Source organism: Ailuropoda melanoleuca, chromosome 18, assembly GCF_002007445.2.
Source record: "Ailuropoda melanoleuca isolate Jingjing chromosome 18, ASM200744v2, whole genome shotgun sequence".
Lineage (NCBI taxonomy): Eukaryota > Metazoa > Chordata > Mammalia > Carnivora > Ursidae > Ailuropoda > Ailuropoda melanoleuca.
This window is the reverse complement of record NC_048235.1, coordinates 32,966,171-32,984,348: the sequence shown is the minus strand read 5'-3', so window position 1 is coordinate 32,984,348 and position 18,178 is coordinate 32,966,171. Positions and strand designations below refer to the sequence as shown.

Sequence of the window (18,178 nt, the reverse complement as noted above, 5' to 3'; positions counted from 1 at the left end):
TGTGTGCCATTGAAAACCAGCGCCTCTCATGGTGCGCTCCCACAGTGACTCTCTCAAAGGTCGTTCCAGGGGCCCTGGAGAATCCCTGCCCTTTATGCTTCTAAAACTGCAAGTGGTCCCAGATGCACTGGCAGCTCCTGGATCCGGTCTGGGTGCTGCTCTAGAGCCCTTTCCTGGCTGCTCCTGCTCTGCAAGTTTTTGCCTGGTTGCAGGTGCAGGCTCCTGATTTTTTCAGGCTGCCCAAGAGAAGAGCAATTCTCAACCAGCAGTTTATGGAGATCCGAGCTGAGAGACCCTTCCTGGGCTCGCTGACCATTACCTGCTTCCTGGTTTCACTGCCCATGTACTTTGCTGGTCCAGGAAGCCCCTTTGGCTCTGAGGCCTCTAGTATCCTGAGACCACAGTGCTTCCCCTGTAATTCTGCCTTTTTATTTCCAGAGCTCCTTTCAGACGAGATGTTTCTCCCTAGAGCAGATTTCTGAGGGTTCTGATTTTGCACTCCGGTGTTATATCACTTTCCAGGAGCCAGCTTAGGGAGGCTCCCTCCCCCTTCTGGTAATCTTCTGGTAACTTCAGGCTGATTGACGACTCCACCCTTCCTACCTCACAAAAAGCCGTGCTTTTCTGCTTGTAAAGATCTAGATACATATTCTTATATCTCAGGCTGGTTTTGTGGGTGTTCAGAGTGGTTTTTGGTAGACATCCACCTAAATTCAAGGGACAGGTTGAAACAGCCATCTCACCTTCCTCCCTAACCATTCATTCTTAACCATTAAGAGTATTTGGGGGGCACCTGGGTGGTTCACTTGGTTAAGTGCCCAACTCTTGATTTTGGTTCAGGTCATGATCTCAGGATCCTGGGATCAAGCCCTGCATCAGGCTCTGTGCTCAGCGGGGAGTCTGCTAGAGGATTCTCAATACCCCTTTTCTTCTGCCCCTCCCCCCACTCTCACATGCACTCTCTTTCAAATAAATAAATCTTAAAAAAAGTATTTGTGTTGTTTCCAGTTTTCAGCTGTTACAAACCAAGTTGCTATTGACATTTGTGGAGGTTTTTGTGTGGACATAATTTTTCATTCCCCTGGAATGCAGTTGCTGAGCCATGTGGCCTATGTATATTTAATTTCTTAAGGGATTGCAAATCTGTTTTCCGGAGTGGCTGTACTTCTTTAACTCCATCAGCAATAATGAGATACCCAGTTTCTCTGCATCTTCACCAGCATTTGGTGTTATCATTAATTTGTATTTTAGCCATTCTAATAGGTAGATAGTGCTATCTCATTGTGGTTTTAATTTGCATTTCCTTAATGGCTAATGATGTATATCTTTTTGTGCATTTATGTGCCATTTATATATTGTTGTCAGTAAAATTTCTCCTGAAGTCCTTTTCACATTTTCTAGTTAGATTTTTTTTTTATCGTCAAGTTTTGAGATTTCTATACTGGATACTAATTTTTTTTGTCCGTTATGTGGCTTGTAAATATTTTCTTTTAATATGTAGCTTAATTTTCATTCTCTTCATGGGCTTTCAGAGTAAACGCTTTCAAGTCAACTTAAAGAGCTCTTTGTCTAGTCCTAGATACCCAAAAGTTTTCTGCCTTGTGTTTTCCTAAACATCTTTTATTTTGAGTAAATTTTTGAATGAGGTGTGAAATTTAGGTCATGATTTTTTTTGTCTATGGATATTGTATTAGGGTTCTCCAGAGAAACAGAATCAATAGTGTGCGTGTGTGTGTGTGTGTATTTGCAGAGACAGAACGAGTCGTTTATTTCAAGGAATTAGTTTATTTAACAGTGGGAGTTGGCAAGTTCAAAATCTGCAGGACGATCAGGCAGTCTGCAAATTCAGGGAGGAGTTGATGTTTCAGTCTTGATTCTGAATTCTGCAGAGCAGCAGAATGGAAATTCATGTTGGTTTCTATGTTGCAGTCCAGAAAAGAACACTTTCTTTTTTGGGAAAAGCTCAGTCTTTGCTCTTAAGGCCTTCAACTGATTGGATGGGTCCCACCCACATTATGGAGGGTAATTTGCTTTACTCAAAGTCTACCGATTTAAATATTAATTACATCTAAAAAATACCTTCACATCACAATCTAGACTAGTGTTTGACCAAACAACTGTGCGTCATAGCCTAGCCAACTTGATACTTAAAATTAGCCACTACAGATGTGCAGTTGTTCTAGTACCATTTGTGGAAAAAACTGTTACATAGGTTTGCACTTTTGTTCAAAAACCATTGATCATACTTACATGAGTATATTTCTGGGGTTTTATGCTCTGGTTTATTGATTTTCTGTTCCTCCACCAATATCACACTATTGATTACGTTAGCTGTATAAGAAGCCTTAATATTGGGTGGAGTGATTCCTTTCATTTTGTTCTTTTGGTCAAGATTATTTTAGCTATTCTATGGCTTGTGCTTGTCCATATACATTTTAGAATAAGCTTGTTTTTGCTTACAAGCCAGTCTTGCTGTTATTTTGATAGATCAATTTGTAAAGAATTGAGCTCTGTTATGTTGAAACTTCCAACTCATGAACCTGGTATATTTCTCCACTTAGTAAAGCTTTCTTTGATTATTTCCATCATAATTTTGTGTTCTTCATAAAACCAATTCTGTGCATGATTTAAACATATACATGTGTTTTTAATTTTCTTTTGAGTGATTGTAACTTATAAAAAATTTTTTATTTGATATAGTTGACACACAATGTTACATTAATTTCAGGTGTACAATTTAGGCATTCAACTTCTCTATATGTTATGCTATGTTCACCACAAGTATAGGTATCATTTGTCACCATACAACACTATTACAATACCACTGACTATATTGCCTATGCTGTACCTTTTATTCCATGATTTATATGTTCCATAACTAGAAGCCTGTATCTCTCACTCTCTTTCACCCATTTTGCTCATCCTCCCACCTCCCTTGTCAACCAGCACTTTGTTCTTTGTATTTATAGATCTGATTCTGCTTTTTGTTTGTTTATTCATTTGTGTTTTAGATTCTACATACGAATGAAATCATATGGCATTTGTCTTTCTCAGTCTGACTTCTTTCACTTAGAATAATACCTTCTAAATCCATTCATGTTGCACAAATGGCAAGGTCTAATCCTTTTTTGTGGCAGCGTAATATCAAGGCAGCATAGTATTGACACAAAAATAGACTTCTGTTTGGTTGGAGCAGAGAGGACATGGGGAGAAGCACAAGATGCTCTGCTGCTGTGTTGTTCTTCCAGTTCAAGTCTCAAACCAGCTCACCCTTTTCCTCACCACCATTGAGTTCTTCTGGTTGTCTCTCAGTGGTTTTTAATTTTATAATGTTTTATAATTGCGCTTAACATGGACACAGAGAAATAGGTCTATGTTATCTTGTCTCAACTTAAAGTCATAATGAATTGTTATTTGATTATTGTGCCATTTTTAAAATTTCCTATAAATTCTCCTTTATGATTTTTTTGGTCCTAAGTTATTCCTTTCTTGTGTGTGCATGACTTCCTGATACCACAGAAATACAAAGGACTATAAGAGAATCGTATGAGAAATTATATGGTAACAAACTGGACAACCTAGAAGAAACAGATGAATTCCTAGAAACATAAAAACTACCAAAGTTGAACCAGAAAACCCAGTGCCATGGTACTGGCACAAAAACAGACACCAGAAATAGCAAATTTGGACAACCTGGTTACCAGCAATTGAATCAGTAATCAAAAAACTCCCAAAAAACAAAAGCCCAAGACCAGAAGGCTTTACATGTGAATTCTACCAAGCATTTAAAGAAGGCTTAATACCTATACTTTTCAAAATTTAACAAAAAATTGAAGTGGAAGGAAAGCTTCCAAATTTATTCTATGAGGCCAGCATTACCCTAATTCCAAAACCAAATAAAGACACTACAGAAAAAGAACTACGGCCAATATCCCTGATGAACACAGATGCAAAAATCCTCAACAAAATGTTAGCAAAACAAATCAAACAATAAATTAAAAGAATCATTCACTGTGATCAAGTCGGATTTATTCTGGGGTTGCAAGGGTGGTTCAACATTTGCAAGTCAATCAACATGATATATCACATCAATAAGAGAAAGGATAAAAACCATACGATCATTTCAATAGATGCAGAAAAAGCATTTGATCAAGTACAACATCCATTCATGATAAAAACATGACTCAACATAATAAGGGCCACATCTGAAAAACCCACAGCTAATATGATATGATCCTAATGGGGAAGAACAGAGCTTTTCCTCTATGGTCAGGAAAAAAACAAGAATGTCCTATCTCACCACTTTTATTTGACATAGTACTAGAGGTCCTACCCATAGCAATCAGACCTGAGAAAGGAAAAAAAGCATCCAAACTGGTAGGGAAGAAGTAAAACTTTCACTATTTGCAGATGACATGATACTATATATAGAAAACCCTAAAGACTCCACCAAAAAATTACTAGAAGTGATAAATGAATTCAGTATGATCACAGTATACAAAATCAATGTACAGAAATCTGTTGCATTTCTAAACACTAATAAGCAAGCATTAGAAAAAGAAATTAAAACAATCCCATTTATATTTGCACCAAAAATAATAAAACATCTAGGAATACACTTTTTTTTAATTATTATGTTAGTCACCATACAATACATCCCCGGATTCTGATGCAAAGTTCGATGCTTCATTAGTTGCGTATAACACCCAGTGCACCATGCAATACGTGCCCCTCCTTACTACCCATCACCAGCCTATCCCATTCCCCCACCCCCTCCTCTCTGAAGTCTTCAGTTTGCTTCTCATAGTCCATAGTCTCTCGTGTTTCATTCCCCCTTCTGATTACCCCCCCCTTCTTTATCCCTTCCTTCCCCTACCGATCATCCTAGTTCTTATGTTCCATAGATGAGAGAAATCATATGATAATTGTCTTTCTCTGCTTGACTTATTTCACTTAGCATTATCTCCTCCAGTGCCGTCCATGTTGCAGCAAATGTTGGGAATTCGTTCTTTCTGATAGCTGAGTAAAATTCCATTGTATATATGGACCACAACTTCTTAATCCAGTCATCTGTTGAAGGGCATCTCGGATCCTTCCACAATTTAGCTATTGTGGATATTTGTCTTATTCTGACATACCTTTTTTGAGAGAAAGTCACAAATTGTGCTTGCTAATTTCAAATGTATTTCTCTATAATACCTTTTGATAATAGTCCATGAAAAGAACGGAAGTTTCAATCATATCTTGCTCCTCTGGAAGCACAGGAATACAAATATGATCTGAGTTCTCTCTTCCCTTGAATTCTAAAGGATATTGGCCCAAATCTCTTTTTTCCAGGGTCCTGGTCCTCTTCTTTTCACATACCTGGTTGTTATTATTATCCAAAGACAAAATTCACTCAAAAAATAATACCCTTTCACCAAGTACTGAATGTACTGAAATTTTTTTCAATAACTAGGAAAGGGCACAAAAATTAATGCCATAAATTGGAACAGTGTAAATTCACACATGAAACACTCATTTTCTTCAGAGGCCTTGTAGCCATCTCATAGTTTGGAGTCTCTCATTGCCCTATTACCTCATATAATTATCTGTTATCCTTGCTGTTCTCTTTCTCATCATTTTTTCTCATGGAATAGTTAACTATCTTCCTGTGCTACCCATAACCATGATTTTAAGACCCCCACCTCCCACCTCATAGTTCTCCCCCTTAGTTGTTCCAATATTCATGTGGACCCTGCACCCAGAGATTTTGATAGAAATGTCTCAGGTGGAGCCTGGGCATAGGTATTTTTTAAATGGTTCTTGGATAGTTCTTGAACTCAGGGTCTAGTCTAATTTTTTTTCTAGATACTTCCATTTTTAAGTGGACTTCAAGTGCTACATGGTAAGAAAATAAAACTTCTAACTTCTCATATGTGGTTACACCTTTAAAATCTGAAGTCACATTGCTTATTTCACATTTATTTCAATGTTTCAATTATTACCTTATTTTATTTTTTGTATTTTTATGCCCATTCTTGATAATATGAATTCTGAAACTTTCTTGAATTTTAATTATGTATTACCCATACACACAATTTGATTGTGTGACTATTCTTCACTTCCTTTTGCTTTTAGTATTGTCTCAGATTTGCCTGTGTGGAAGTTCAATACCAGATACCAACTGCACGGTGCAATTCTACTTATTGCAATAGCCATGGAGTAAGTAATTTCAATTTTCATTTTAGCAAGACGCTCTGAACAATGCTGTAAAACAGTTCAGAGATTTTTAAAAAAAATCATTAAAATGATTTTTGTGCCACTTGGCAGAGTCTATAATTTATAGCTTCAATCTTATTTTCTTAAGAAGTCTTGCCAAACTATTTATTAGAGAATATAAAGTAGGAACATTTAAGATGATTCTGTATGTATAAAGTGTTTGGTGAATATAAGGAACAGATATGCTATGTGCACCGTGTATTATTATATAACCAAAATGATCTTATTTTCACAGAAAGAAAGTAGAAATTGGTAAACAAAGGTCGTTAGAATTTTCTTTCTAGTCTTGCTTGTTGATTCAGAGTCTGGGCTGTTCTGTGAAACTAGCAACTAAGTGATAATTAGTGGCATGTTACTGGTAATTTCAGTATTTGGGTCTGCCAATGAAAAGACCTGAAGAATTTTTTTAAAAATTGCTTTGTCAGCAGAAGCTAAATATACTTTCTAAAGTATGGACAATTTCAAGAAAAAATTTGTGAAAATTTATTGAATTTGCCTGTTTAAGTTAAATTCTCTGGAATGAATAAATTCTCTGAAATAAATTCTGTGTTGAATAAGTATAGAATATTCATTGGTCTCTATTGAAAACCATCTTTGTCCATAAAAGACAATTGTTCTATTTTTTGATTACTGCAGGTTTGCAACAATTTAAATCATTGCCAGTGTGAAAAGGGGTTTGATCCTCCCACATGCCTGGAGAAGAAGGGAGAATTTGGAAGTATAGATGATGGGCACAAGGCTCCATCTGGTTAGTTTCTTTCAAATTTCATTAATCAAAGATGATATGTACAAGAAAAAATTAAAGTATAGGTTCCAAACTAGGTTACAAAGCGACTGATACCAACAAACATGTTTTTGTTTTATTTGTAAGATTTTTAAAAATCTAAGACAGAAGTGTGTTCTGTACTTTTCATATCAACAGTGACATGGTTTACTAACAAAATGTGTACCCAGTGTTAGGCAATATAAAAGTAGAAATTCCAGTGCATAAAATCTGACTAGTTCATTTAGATTGTTCCCTTTGGATTGTCTCATACATTTATGGTTTAAAATAGTATTTGTTAGTATTCGTTGTTATATTAATGCCACCAGATTCTTTCAGGTTATCTTTTATTCCTTTTTGGTGCATTGTAAGGACTCCAGTCCAATCTTTTGAACTATCCTCTCTAGAATCTCTCCCCTGGAGCTCCTGAGTAGTATTTTGAGATTAAGCAGCCCTGGATAGGACTCGGGATACCTGGGGGATATTCCCTGGTTGTAGAAGATATTGGAGCCCACCTAGAATAACCTGGGAGCAGAGGCTGTCCACCCTCACCCCCTTTCCTTTTGGGGCCAATAANTCAAATAAATACTGAAACTCCTTGGGGCGCCTGGGTGGCACAGCGGTTAAGCGTCTGCCTTCGGCTCAGGGCGTCATCCCGGCGTTATGGGATCGAGCCCCACATCAGGCTCTTCTGCTATGAGCCTGCTTCTTCCTCTCCCACTCCCCCTACTTGTGTTCTCTCTCTCGCTGGCTGTCTCTATCTCTGTCGAAAAAATAAAATAAAATCTTTAAAAAAAAATACTGAAACTCCTTGGCAGATTTACTTGAAGCTTGGATACTTGGGGGAAGGCATACCTAGGGTGACCAACTTTTTACAGAGTTAACACACAGCCATATTAGACTGTATATCAGACCAAAAAAAAAAAAAGGAATAATAGTTTAGCATGTAACATAATTATATACATATTATTTTCACATAAATATGTGTAAAGTTGATATTTATTTAAAATTACATATTCTGTATTATAGATTTTTTTACATAAATGCTATTATTTAAGCAAAACAACAGTAGAGCTAGTTACTAGTGTCAATTGATGGTCGTTTATACTACAACCAATTAAGCAAATAATAAATGTGAGCAAAAATGTAACAATATTTTATAATGAAAATATTTTATAATATATCCTTTGAAATAGCTTTTTTTAAAGCTGTTTTAAAGACTTTTAAAAAGGTCTTTACTGGATATTTAAATTCTGCAGGCTACCCTCTTGTATATTATTAATATTCATAAATGTAAAAATTTTCAAAACAGGAATATAAATATAATAGGAAAAATTAAAAGTTTGCCCTATATTTAATAAAGAACAGTGACAGGATGCTTTCTTTCTTTCTTTCTTTTTTTCTTTCTTTCTTTCTTTCTTCTTTCTTTCTTTCTTTCCTTCTTTCTTTCTTCTTTTTTCTTTCTTTCTTTCTTTCTTTCTTTCTTTCTTTCTTTCTTTCTTTCTTCTTTCTTTCTTCACTAATGAGTCATTGAAGACTACATCAAAAACTAATGATGCCCTATATACTGGTAATTGAACTTAATTTTAAAACAATTTTTTTAAAATAAAAAAAGGATTCTTTCTGTCCTATGATATGGTCAGATATATTTTTGGCTCTTTCCGTGTCATTTTCCAATTACACTTCTCTGTATTGCTTGCAACCTTTTAGACATCCTTCCTTTAAGCAGCAGCAAAATGGAAAAGAGCTAAATGTACAATTCCTTTTGACTTGAAGCTCTGCTTTATCAAGAGGCATTTACTGAATTCAAGTGGACCTATCAGTCCACTGTGATGGCAGTCAGCCAAAGATCTCCCACAAAAGCCTTTGAACATGACATACTTGGGTTTTGTTTTTGTTTTTTGTTTTTAGTAGACACAGCAGGTTTTTAGACTTGTAGAAATTATTTTGCAGCTCTCCAAAAACATTCATTAGCTTTCTTTCTGTAGGTGTCTTCTGTAGACCAGGTACCTATCAGACAGTTCCTTTGCGTATTTAATTCATCATATAGGCTGCCCATTTTAAAAATGCTCATCATTTTTAAGCACTCTAAAGCACATTTGATGTCTTAAGTTAAATCTCTTTTTCTTAGGGAATATGGTTGAAAGCATAGAGGTAATTTGCATTTGTGAAATCTCAGTTGAATTACAAATAAATTGCAATTTTAATAAAGGTACTGTGAAGATTCTATTTCACTGCTTGCCATTTTCTAGTTACATTTTTTGAGTTCTGAAGCAATCTTATTTCCAAAAATGTGAGTCATAAGTATAGTCGGTTAATTTTTTTCCCTAGGATTCACAGATTATCGAATTGTTTCAGAGAAACAGCATGTAGATTTCTGTTTTTACTACAACCTTTCTATTTTCCTCCTCAATGTATCTAAAAATTAAAGAAGTACATTCTTATTGTCCAGCCTTTCAAGAACAAGATTTTATGCCAGGCCAGTATTCTAACACACCTCATAGAGCTGGTAACACTAAGAGCCATCTTGTATGCATCCATGTCTGAGGAAGCCATCGCCTTCCCATTTCATAAAGTTTTTTTAAAAATCCCATTACCAGCTTCCATACATTTTGAGGAACTAAAAGTGACCAAAAGCTTTTTCATCAGGAAAGCCCGTATATCACAGGTAAGCATATCACACTCCATTCAGTGTTGTGTCCAAAGTGTGTAGGATATTTCGCGGGTAAGATCTTTTCCTTTTCTTTGATAAGAAGCTTGTAGACTGAATGGGATTTGCAGAAGTTTACGTTTGCGCTGCCTGCTAAATATGCAGATCAACAAAGTCTAGTTTGGATTTGAGCAAGAAAACAAAATTTTTTTTATGTTTTCTGTAATTTCATTAAAATCTGTGTAGAAATTAAGAAACTATTTTAAACTTCATTTTAAAAATCAAATTACCTAAGATCTGGGGGAATATTTTGCTGCCTTATTCACTTGGTAAGATGTGACAGAATCATTGCTACACTTAAAGGGTCAACAGATGTTATAACAATTTTCACATTTTTCTCCCACAGGACATTTTAGTGCAATCTGTGAATCAGGAAATGTAACTTCGCTCGGTTCTGAAGATCAATGAAGGGAATGAGCGATAGGGCAGTGTGTGTTTGTTCCTATGCTGTGCCAATGCTAATGTTAATTTGCTAGTTATTTTTGTCAGGACATTGGTGTCTTTTGGGGAGAGAAAAGTTTTGTTTTTTTATTTTTAACTTGGGAAGCAAAAAAATACAGCTGATTTAAAAATACTTGGTTATTTCATCCAAGAAATTTGAGATTCAACCACCAAATATGCTTTCACATCACCGCCTCCACCATACTTATTCCAAATTCTTTTTTTTTTAAATTAAGATATAACTGATGTATAACATTATACTAGTTTCAGGTGTACAATATAATGATTCAATATTTGTATACATTGTGAAATGATTGCTATAAGTCTAGTTAGTATGCATCAAAAACATAGTTACAGGTATTTTTTTCTTGTGATGAGAACTTTTAAGGTCTATTCTCTTAGCAACTTTCAAATATGTAATACAGTATTATTTACTATAGTTACCATGCTATACACTACACTCCTAGGAATTATTTATTTTATAACTGGAAGTTTGTACCTTTGACCCCCTTCATCCATTTCACTCAACCCTCCACACCACTGGCAATCATCAATCTATTCTCCACATCTGCGAGCTTGTCTTTTTCTTTTTTTTTAGATTCCACGTATTAATGAGATCATACAAATATATTGTCTTAGTGTCTTATTTCACTTAGTGTAATGCTCTCAAGATCCATCCATGCCATTACAAATGGCAAGATTTCATTCCTTTTTATGGCTGAATAATATTCCATTGCATATAGATATGACCACATTTTCTTTATCCATTCATTCCTTGATGGACATTTAGGTTGTGTCCATATGTTGGCTATTGTAAATAATGCTGCAGTGAACATGGGCAGTGCGTATATAGTTTTGGGGTAATGTTTTCATTTTCTTTGGCTATATACTCGAAAGTGGAATTGCTGGATCATATGGTAGTTCTATTTTTAATTTTTTAACCTCCCCCTCCATACTGTTTCCATAGGGGCTGCACCACTTTATATTTTTACTAATGGTGCTCAAGGGCTCTCTTTTCTCCATATTCTCACCAATATTTGTTATTTCTTGTCTTTTCAAAAATAGCCGTTTTAACATGTGTGAAGTGATATCTCCTTATGGTTTTCATTTGTATTTCCCTGATGATTAGTGCTTTTGAGCATCTTTTAATGTACCCATTGGACATTTGAATGTCTTCTTTGGAAAAGTTTCTATTCAGATCTTGTGCCCATTTAAAAATTGGATTATTGGGGTTTTTTTGCTAGTGAGTTAGATGAATTCTTAATACATTTTGGATATTAACCCCTCATCAGATATATTATTGGCAAATATTTTCTCTCATTCAGGGGATTACCTTTTAATTTTGTTGATGATTTCCATTGCTGTGCAGCTTTATAGTTTGGTGTAGTCCCACTCGTTTTTGCTTTTGTTGCCTTACTTTTAGTGTCAGATTCAAAAATTATCACCAAGATCAATATCAAGGAGCTTACCACCTATGTTTTCTTCTAGGAGTTTTATGGTTTCAAGTACATTCAAGTTTTTACAACATTTTAAGTTAATATTTGTTTATGATATAAAATAGTCCAGTTTTATTCTTTAGCATGTGAATATCCAGTTTTTTCAGTGCCACTTAATTTAAGAAACTCTCTTTTCCCCCATTTTACACTCTTGGCTCCTTTGTTGTAAATTAATTGACCACATATGTATGGGTTTATTTCTGCATCCAAATTATTTTTATCATATTGTATATTATGCTCTGTTTATTTATTTCTTCAATCCAGTTGTATGTGTCCTTCCATCTGTCATTAAAAAAAGTCATTTAGCCTTCATGATCTGTGATGTCTGGGTCATACTGGTGTTAGTATTGTAATCATTCTGATTATCATTTTCTGAGCTCTTAGGAAACAGGATTACAATATTGACAATATGAAAAATTAAATTAGCACTCTCTTGACGTAAAGTACAACAGTTAATCCAAAGACTAAGGCAAAGATGGACTATTAATGATTTCAATCCTCTCAGGTTGTACACTTAAGTCACATCACTCAGAATGAATCACAAATTGCAATTGTTGACATCAGCGGTCAGTTAAAAACAGAAACTATGGAAGGCAGATAATTATGCTTTATTAATTTGACACCAAAACAATGTTGCTTTTAATCCCTATTTTTTCAGCTTCCATGTGGACTTTCTTCTTTTTCTTCAACCTTCCTAACCAGTTGCCATAACTCAGAAAATTTCCCATCTCAGGAATGGATAATTCAGTATTTGAGACTTTGCATATGACCACTTGAAGCGTCTGAGGCAAATGTTCATGTTTGGTTCCCTAAGTGACTCTGGGTCCTGATGACAGTAGAATGGTGCTGCCTGAGCCTGGGATCAGGGGAATCTTTCAATCCAGTTAGATTCATTTACTCAGCTTCCATAGATTCTGTCTTCATCCTTGTATTCTGGGGTCTGTAGGTATACTCTGAAAGCCCTGGGCTAGCATGCCATCTGGCTGCATGCATTTTCTGTCCCCAAATTGTCCCTTCTGGGGCCCTGAACCCAGACAAAGATGAGCCCTGGACTCAATGTGGAGGAAGCCCTTGTGATGTCAAATGCATTTTGGGGTATAAAGATGAGAGGCAAGGTGATCTTAAGAAGCCCAGTTTCTTTAATACCCTTATTCTATTTATTTTGTGTGTCACTGACTTATCTTAACAAAATATGGCTTGGAATAAGCTAAAATTATGGAATTTGTGATGGCTTTATTTGCAGCCAATACATTATCAACTTGTGTTAATATTTCATGAAAATTCTAAAGAATGTATAACCATTTTACAGTATTACATATATAGATATAACTACATAAATATACATATGCACATAATTGAATATATATGTGTGTTTGTGTGTATGAGTTACTTGCTGTTTGCATATTCTAGAATCTAAATTCTCCTTTACTTTTGTCTACTTGTCTACTTAATATATAAAATTATAAAGAATATATTTTAATTTCACTAACATTTTTCTTTCAAAAATGTTTATGTAATCCTAACTCCAGAAATTGCCACTAATAATACTATACATTCTTGTTGACTTTCAGGGGTTGTTATCAACCTTTTTAATCCACGACAAGGTAGTAGTAAAAAGAAATCCATTTGCATCTCTTTAATTTCATGAAGCTTCCCATTTACCTATGGTTATAGGAAATTTATAATTCTGATGTTTATTGCTCTTTCATCACACTTGGAGATCTATTTTACTGATATTTTTGACCCTTTCTAACATACACACATATTTACATACGTATGTTTACTTGTAAAATACTACATAACTTAAAATTTACCATTTTAACCATTTTTAAGCCTGTAATTTAGTGGCCATTAAGTCCATTGTTGTGCAACCACCATCCATCTTCAGAACTCTTCATCTTGAGGAACTAAAGTGTAAACTCATTAAATGATAACTTCACACTCCCTTCTCTGCTAGCTCCTGGCAGCCACCATTCCATTTTCTGTGTTTTTGAATTTCACTACTTCTGAGACCCCACATAAGTATTTTTCATGTTGTATCTGGCTTATTTTACTTAGCACAATGTCCTCAAAGTTCATGTTGGAAGATGTGTCATAATTCTTTAAAATTTTTTAAAAAATTTTATTTGAGAGAGAGAGCAGGAGCAGAGGTGAGTAGCAGAGGGAGAAGCAGAGTCCCTGCTGAGCAGGAAGCAGGATGAGGGGCTTGATCGCAGGACCCTGGGATCATGACCCAAGCTGAAGGCTGATGCTTAACTGATTGAGCCACCCAGGCACCATAAGTCCCTTTCTTTTTAAGGCTGATAATATTCAATTACATGTATGTACCACATTTTGCTTATCCATTCGTCTTTCAATGGACAATTGGGTTACTTCCAAGTTTTAGTTATTGTGAATAGTGCTGCTATGAACATAGGTGTGTAAGTATCTGTTTGAGTCCATGCTTTCAATAATCTGGGGTATATACCTAGATGTGGAATTGTCAGATAATATGATAATTCAATGTTTAATTTTTTTGAAGAATCTCCATACTGTTTTCCACAGAGGATGCATTATTTTACATTCCCACCAACAGTACACAAGGCTTCCAGTTTCTCCACACCCTCACCAAAACTTATTATTTTCTGATTTGCAAATAGTAGTCATTCTGATGGGTGTAAGCTGATAACTCATTGTGGTTTTGATCTCTATATAGGTATAGAATGATCTTTGGATCAGAAATTACCTTTTTCATTTTTAAGAGTATCATTTTGTTGAAAATTGTTATCAGAAGGCCTTTCTGTTATGGTGTTTTTTAATTTTTACTTTTTACGTATAGGAAGCCTACAGATTTTTGTACATACATTTTATCAGTGGGTTATCACTATTTTCAAAAGTCTTTTAGTTTTTTTTTAATGATTTTTTATTATATTATGTTAGTGACCATACAGTACATGCCCGGTTTCCGATGTAAAGTTCGATGATTCATTAGTTGCATATAACACCCAGTGCACCATGCAATACGTGCCCTCCTTACTACCCATCACCGGTCTATCCCATTCCCCCGCCCCCTTCCCTTCTGGGGCCCTCAGTTTGTTTCTCATAGTCCATAGTCTCTCATGTTTCATTCCCCCTTCTGATTACCCCCCCCTTCTTTATCCCTTCCTTCCCCTACCAATCATCCTAGTTCTTATGTTCCATAGATGAGAGAAATCATATGATAATTGTTTTTCTCTGTTTGACTTATTTCTGGTTTCTAATTCATTGATTTCTGCTCTAATCTTGGTCAACTGCTTCCTCGTGAGTGGATTAGGCCTGTTGTTCTGTTGCTGTTCCAGTTTCTTGAGGTGAGAATATAAAAATTGCATTTTAGATTTTTCTATCCATTTGAGTGAGGCTTGGATGGCTATGTATTTCCCCCTTAGGACTGCCTTTGCAATATCCTATAGGTTTTGGAGNTTTGCAGTATCCCATAGGTTTTGGACCGTTGTGTATTCATTCTCGTTGGTCTCCATAAATTGTTTAATTTGTTTTTTGATTTCCTGGTTTATCGAGTCATTCTTGAGCAGGATGGTTCTTAGCCTCCAAGTGTTTGAGTTTCTTCCAGGTTTTTCCTTGTGGTTGAGTTCCAATTTCAGAGCGTTGTGGTCTGAGAATATGCAGGGGATAATTTCAATCTTTTGGTATTGGCTGAGACCTGTTTTGTGTCCCAGAACATGGTCTATTCTTGAGAATGTTCCATGGGCATTAGAATAGAATGAGTATTCTTTGGTTCTGGGGTGTAGTGTTCTATATATATCTATGAGGTCCAACTCGTCGAGTATGGCATTCAAAGCCTTTGATTCTTTGCTTATTTTTTGCCATGGTGTTCTGTCTAATTCTGATAGTGGGGTGTTGAGTTCCCCTACTATTAATGTGTTTTTATCTATATGTCTCTTTATTCTGGTTAAGAGTTGGCTTGTGTATCTTGCTGCTCCCCTGTTGGGGGCATATATATTTACAATTGTCATATCCACTTGTTGGATACATCCTTTGAGGATTATATAGTGCCCTTCTGTGTCTCTAACTATAGTCCTTAGTTTAAAATCCAAACTATCTGATATGAGAATAGCCACCCCAGCTTTTTTGAGGTCCATTTGCATGAAAGATGGTACTCCATCCCTTCACTGAGAGTGTGAATGTATCTTTGGGTTCAAAATGGGTCTCTTGTAGGCAGCGGATGGATGGGTCATTTCTTTTTATCCAATCTGCAACCCTGTGGCATTTTATGGGAGTATTCAAGCCATTTACATTGATAGAGATTATTGAGAGATATTATTTTAATGATGCCATGTTGCCAGTAAAATCTTTGTATCAGTTGTGACTTTCTGCTCTGTATCAACAAAAGTCTTTTAGTTTTTAAGGCAATTAACTGATGTAACTGCAATTAATAATAATTTTGCCACATCTTTTTAATAATAATAATTTCTTTCCTTCTTCTTCTTTAGTTAATCTCCACCCCCATCTCATAATTGCCCTGGGTAATCCATTCAGAATAAAAGGAAATAATCACAAAATATTATTTTACCATTATTTCATTCCTATGGAAACTTCCAATATTTTATCATGAGAAGTATGCTGCTTTTGATTCAATGTTTACCTTATTGAGAAAATAATGTCTCTTCCAATTGTATTTCAAGTCAGGAATGTTTATTAGGTAGTGAATGTTTCTGGGAAGGAAAGTTTTAATAGGAGTTCTACGGCTATTTCTCCTTTAAGGAATGCATTGGGGAATAAATAACCTCATCTATATTTTCATGAAAATACACTGTATTCATCTGCTTGAGCTATCATAACAAAAAGGCCACAGACTGGGTGTCTCAAACAATAGAAATTCATTTTCTCACAGTTGATGAGGCTAGAAATCTATGATCAGTGTGCTGGCAAATTTGTTTTCTGATGAGAACTCTCTTCCTGGCTTGCACATGCCTGCCACTTTCCTGAGTCCTTGCATGGCCTTTTCTCTGTGTATGTGGAGGGAGAGAACCCTTTGGTCTAACAAATTCCATCAGATTAGGACCTCACTCTTATGACCTCACTTAACCCTAATTACCTCCCAAAGGTCTTCTCTCCAAGTACCATCACACGGAGCATTAGGGCTTCATTTCATCATATGAATTTTGGAAAACAATTCAGTCGATAAAATTCTACCCTATAGTCCTCTCAAATTCATGTCCTCCTTATATGCAAAATGCAGGTACCCCCACTTCAGCAGCTCCAAAAGTCTTAACCCATTCTGGCATCAATTCCAAATACAAAGTTTCATCTAAGTATCGTGTAATCACATATGCATGAGACTCCAGGTATGATTTATCCTGAGGCAAAATTCCTTCCAGTTGTGATCCCATGAAACTGGACCAGTTACGTGCTTCCAAAAAAACAGCAGTGAGACTGGCATAGGATAGACATTCTCATTCCGAAAGAAAGAAATTGAAAAGAAGGATGGGATGACAGATCCCACTGAATATAAAACCTAGCAAGCTAACTTCCATTAGATTTTTAAGTTTCAAGATTATCCTCTTTGGCTTGATATTCTGTCCTCCAGACCCACTGTAGTGGCAACATCACTGCATAGTCTTCAGTGACATCACCCCACCCCTTTGGCCCTGCCCACACAACAATTTGCAGCCTCCATGTCTCATTGCACTGGCCTGGGGCAGCCTAGCTGAAACCAAGGAGGGAAGCTTCTGGGCCTGTGATAGGTGAGAAAACCCTGATGATCTCTGACTCACCTTTGGAGCGTTCTTCTCTTTTCTTGAAGAATGTAGTATATTGGCAGCCAAATGGCTGTACTGTACCATCCGGTTCCCTGAGGTCCAACCTGGCAGTGTTTCTGCCTTTATGATCTCATCTCTATTCCTTGCTTCTGCTGAGATGGCTGCTAAGATGGTTCACTAAGATGCAATAATCTCAATATCAAATGACTTTCCAGCCACACATTAGGCATTCTCTCTAAAACATGTTTCCTCATTTTTTTGTAATGGTCAGGTTGAGAATTCTCCAAGTCTCTAAGTTCTGGTACTTCTCTGATGAACACTTCTTCAACTCATCAATCTGCTCTCAATTTTACTGTAAGCAGTTGGGAGGACTTGGGCTGTACCTTCAACTTTTTGTTTAGAAATCTCCTCAGCTAATTATCCAGGTTCATGGCTCACAGGTTTTATCTTGTGAAGCACTGGGGCAGTTCTAAGAAGAGCATACTGAGCTGTGATCATGCATGACTATAGCTGGGGGTAGCTCTTCTATCTGTCAGCTTCCCCATTATTTCAACTGGCAGAGAACTGACAGAACAGTTTCTATACCAAATAAAAACAACAAAAACAACATGCCAATAAATTGTGGAGAAAGCAGAGTTTGATATATTATAAACCCAGATAGGTGGCTGGTATGTACAAAGAGGTGGAAATTGAGGTGACACATAGATCAAATGCTCAGGAATGAATACAGATGTCAGCTGAGAATGAATAAGAACTGATGAGGAGGGACACC

The 18,178-nt window shown here is 36.0% G+C and overlaps 1 protein-coding gene across 1 annotated transcript in view; it reads left to right on the top strand.

Moving 5' to 3' along the window:
- The window catches only part of LOC100463615 (disintegrin and metalloproteinase domain-containing protein 5), a 137,593-nt gene that overhangs the window by 96,601 nt on the left and 22,814 nt on the right, over positions 1-18,178 (top strand). The window contains exons 15-16 of the mRNA XM_034647778.1: positions 6,121-6,204; positions 6,898-7,009. Coding sequence (XP_034503669.1) covers positions 6,121-6,204; positions 6,898-7,009 — 196 coding nt within the window. The remainder of the gene's footprint in view (positions 1-6,120; positions 6,205-6,897; positions 7,010-18,178) is intronic.